The sequence below is a fragment of the Limulus polyphemus genome, unplaced genomic scaffold (assembly GCF_000517525.1).
Source record: "Limulus polyphemus unplaced genomic scaffold, Limulus_polyphemus-2.1.2 Scaffold3986, whole genome shotgun sequence".
Taxonomy (NCBI): Eukaryota; Metazoa; Arthropoda; class Merostomata; order Xiphosura; family Limulidae; genus Limulus; species Limulus polyphemus.
In genome coordinates this window covers 39676-44261 of record NW_013669596.1, presented here as the reverse complement: position 1 = coordinate 44261, position 4586 = coordinate 39676, and the positions used below count along the sequence as shown (strand labels likewise).

Sequence of the window (4586 nt, the reverse complement as noted above, 5' to 3'; positions counted from 1 at the left end):
GATCTTGGTGTTGTGATTGAAAAATCACTTAAGTCATCTAAATAGTGTATTGTAACCAGCAATAGGGCTAATAGGATTTTGGGTAGCATCTATAGGAATATTGAATACAAGACAAGGGATATTATTGTTTCACTGTATAGATCACTTGTAAGGCCTCATTTAGAGTACTGTGTACAGTTTTGGGCTCCTTTCCTCAAGAAGAACATTGAATCATTGGAGAAGGTTCAGAGAAGAGCCACTAGGATGATACCTGGGATGGTAGGATTGTCCTATGAGAAGAGACTAAAATCTCTAAGCTTGTTTTCTCTGAAGAGGAGAAGGGTCAGAAGGGATTTGATTGAGGCATTCATAATATAGATCCATCAAACTTTTTTGTGTTTAGCAGTGAAAACAATAGGAAAAGGGGGCATAAATTCAAATTTTGGCAGCCTAGGGGTTGTCTGCAGTTTAGACAGTATTACTTTTCAAATAAGGTGTTTGGCTTTTGGAATGAGCTGCCTTCACGGGTGGGGAGGCAGAAAATTTAACTGAGTTCAAGAAAAGATTGGATGAATACATGAGTAGTGAGGGGTGGTTATAGTTGGGAGCTGAAAGGGCTAATAAGCTCTTTTTTTGTCCCTTTAAACTTTTATGAATTTATGAAATATTGTTACAAAGGATGGCTAATATATATGTTAAAAAATTTCTCACACTGTGTGCTATGAAGCTTATCTCCATGCTTGTTACTGTCTCCAAAACACAGTGCCTCAGTTAGTGATTCCCCAAAACCACTTGGTGGGTTACAGTTTAACCACTTGATACAGGCTAGTAGAGTCATGTTTTAATGCTAAAAGTATCATTTAACAGTGAGGGTACTTCAGTGATGAAACAATACGTTCTGATCTTTATAAGTAATAACATATAAAGAAAACTATTTAATTAGATACACTGATTACTGTGATGATTGCTTATTTTGATCTAAGTAGGAAGCTTGTTCTGTTTGGAAGATAATATTAATTTAAAGAATATTTATATGGAGAAAGTATAAATGTTTAATGGATAATTTCTGTATTTGTTTATTCACAAGCTTCAGTTATCAAACTGCTTAGAATATTTCTTTATAAATGGTAAAAAACTTGCTTGTAATTTGTGTAACTGCATCACATCCAGACAATGGAAGTAGAATAGGGGGAACTAAGTGTTGAGGGCCAGCAAGCTTAAAAATTGTTTAGTTCATAAGTATAATATTGTATTGGTTGATAGGTATCTCTATTTTAACAAATTAGGTAGTTTAAATACTGAAAGAATGGAGATTTGCATGCTTTAATAAAATCAATTTTTATTAAATTGCAGCAGTTTTAATCCATGCAGTAAGTTGCATTTATTACTGCTAAAACTTTAACAACAGTCTCAAAATGATCATATGGCATAATAGCATTGACAAGCAGGCTAGTCAGCAATGGATCATTTTACTAGTAATCTTCTATCAATGGTTTTTTTTCACAATAACCATGATGAAAAGAATGCCAAAGACCTTTCTCGTTTCAAATGCATCAGTTGCAGACCACTAACACATTCTGCTTTTGGGCTTTAGGCATTTCAATTTCAAGAACTGTTTAACAAGCCTATTTGTTTCAGTGACCATCATATTCATGACATCCTCCATCACAAACTATTTGAAAAGTTAAACTGGAATAGCCTCCAACAACAAACCTGCAACCAGTTGAGGCTGTGTAATAAAATCAATATCAGTTGGACTAACATATAGAGCATGGATAGTCTGCCAGTGTCTGGATTGGCAGTGTCAGCTATGGATGAATCAGCTTGAACATTTACTTGCTGTGCATAATCTAGGCCTCTTTAATCATCAGACTCATAATTGCTAGGCTCATAATTGCCATCCCTCTTTATATCATTCTCCTCAAATGACCCTGGACCAGATTCTTGTAAAATATTCAAACTTTCCCTCAGACTAAAATGCTTGCATGACGCGGGTAACCAAAACAAACTAATGCAGAAATGACTTGAAACTTTAGTGAAAAAATTCTGTTGGTCATTCACAAGAGGGAAGAATACATATAATCATTGTACAGTGCTAAGGGACTGTTTATCTGTATGCTCTCACATAGTTATAGCTCTTTTGCTAACTTACATGTTAACACATCAGGAACACCTGACTAATAACAATTATTGTTAAGATACTGGTAACCAGAAATTTGTGTGTGCAAACTATACTAGTTCTAAATGTTCATTTTCACCCTAAAGTTAAAGAATTGTTTATATGTCATTCACTGCTTGTTTTGCATCATATTAGAGTTTTATGTTACTGCTTGTTACAATGCTAAATATAAAAAATGACCAAAAACATTGAATTAAATTATCCATTTTTTAATGTAAAATACATAGAAAACTCCAACAGTCATTAGTGAGATTAATTGCAATATTGACAGTATTTTTGTGTAAGTTGTTCTGCAACTTGGGTTACCAGTGAACTCGTGGATCTTCAAGCAGTTTGATGCATCAATAGTATAGAAAGGTGTGTTTAAAATATAAGGTGACCGTGTGGACCCTACTGGTGATTTTGAGTTTAAAGATTTAGATATGAGTGAAGAAGCACATACAAAGAAGACCTGTACCATATGCCTTAATTTCATGTTTTCTATGGGTACCCTTACAATAAACTTTGTTGAAAATTAACAATCAGTTTTTGATTTTTTAGTAACTGACTTTTCTAAACTCAATATTGTAACATAGCATTTAATTTGACACTTTGACTAAAACTTTAAAAGCAGTTACTTTTGGTCAACATATTATGTACAATTAGTATAAGAATAATCATGCTATGGAACTGACGTTTTAGTATTAATGTCTGTTTGTTTTTCAAGGGGACTTGATGGGGCCACATGTGAATAACTTGGAAGAACTGTTACATATGCCTTTTGGTTGTGGAGAACAGAACATGTTGAAATTTGTTCCAAATATTGTTGTAATAGAATACTTGACTCGTGCTGGACGACTCACATCAGCGGTGGAACGTAAAGCCAAGGAGTACATGGAAAGTGGTGAGTAGTATGTGTAAAGTGTCCTGTGTATTGTTTACACATTAACTAGGATATTGTAACGTGGTCAGCAATATATACATATATAGTGCTTTATATCTTGTTTTCATATTAACCAAGGAGTTCATGAATAATGGTGAATAGTTTGATAACCCTATATTTGTTTTCACATTCACCAAAAAATAAAAGGAGAGTGGTGAGTAGTTGGAGTACCCTACATTTTGTTTGTGCATTAACTAAAGAATACAGGGATAATTTTGAGTAGTTGATATGAAGTAATCTTAAATCCTATCTATTAACATATTTGAACACAATTTTTCTTCTTTGTTTTTATTTCATACTTAAATTTTTGATAACTGTCTTCAGGTGTACCAGTGTGCCGAATACAATCAAACAATGAATTAAGTACTACATGACAGAATGCAAAACATACAAATATGTTTTAATGTATATTTATCTCCCACAGACCATATTTTGTTTAAATCAATTTATTAACCTTGGAACTGTGCAAAAAGATGTACAATATGTATTCATGTAATTCATTCAAAACGCTGTAGGAGAAAACTTAATTTGTTGTAGTGTGTTCTTTAGTCTGTTAGTTTCCAAACTGTGGATCATAAATTACCCTGTGATAATGTTGTTTTGAGTTCTGTCTAGAGTTACAAACATTTTTTCTCAAAAATGGGGTTACATAGGGAAAAGGTTTGGTAAGTGCTGCAGTTTGGTCTGTTATAAGCAAGGGTTATACAAATAATCTCTATATTACTAAGTTAACAATCATTCTAGAATTGAATTACTTTTGTGATTTCCTAATTTTTTCTTTGTCTGCAGGTTATCAACGAGAACTAACTTACAAACATGATGATGGTTCATTTAGTGCATTTGGTAACAATGACAAAAGTGGAAGTACCTGGTTAGTGCTAAAAACATTCTCTATGCTATCTTTTTTTTTTCTTGAAGTTTTTTTTGTCACAGACTTTTTGTCAAACTTCATTATGTATAGATAGTTTTCACTATGTAGATAATATTGCATAGCACTGAGTGATTAGATATAATCAAATATAATGCAAATTTTTCATTTGTACTTTGCTTACTGAATTTTTAACGTGTCTTGTGTTGCTTTTATTTAAATAAAATTGCACTTTGTATGATTCATGGTACTAATTGGCGTAGAGAAGTTTTACAAAATCTTCTTGATACATATTGTATAATTCATCTACTTATCCATAAACATTACAGTCTGTTTTGATATTGAGCTGTGCATTTTTTATAAACCTATACAAGGCTTTTGGTTCCTGTTTCTTTTATTGGTCAGAACCTTTTTTAAGAGTGACTTCTTTCGGGTCCCGTTTCTTTTATTGGGCAGAACCTTTGTTAAGAGTGACTTCTTTTCAGGGTCCCGTTTCTTTTATTGGGCAGAACCTTTGTTAAGAATGACTTCTTTTGGGTCCTGTTTCTTATTGGTCAGTAACCGTTTGTTAAGAATGACTTCGTTTGGGTCCGTTTCTTTATTGGGCAGTAACCTTTGTTAAGAATGACTTCTTTTGG

At 33.0% G+C, this 4586-nt stretch overlaps 1 protein-coding gene across 3 annotated transcripts in view; it reads left to right on the top strand.

Annotated features, from left to right (window-relative positions):
• LOC106470411 (CD109 antigen-like) overlaps positions 1–4586 on the top strand; it is a 77369-nt gene that overhangs the window by 59136 nt on the left and 13647 nt on the right. For all 3 annotated transcript variants that reach the window (XM_013930967.2, XM_022399001.1, XM_022399000.1), the window contains exons 24-25: positions 2865–3041; positions 3870–3951. In XM_013930967.2, the coding sequence (XP_013786421.1) occupies positions 2865–3041; positions 3870–3951 (259 nt within the window). The remainder of the gene's footprint in view (positions 1–2864; positions 3042–3869; positions 3952–4586) is intronic.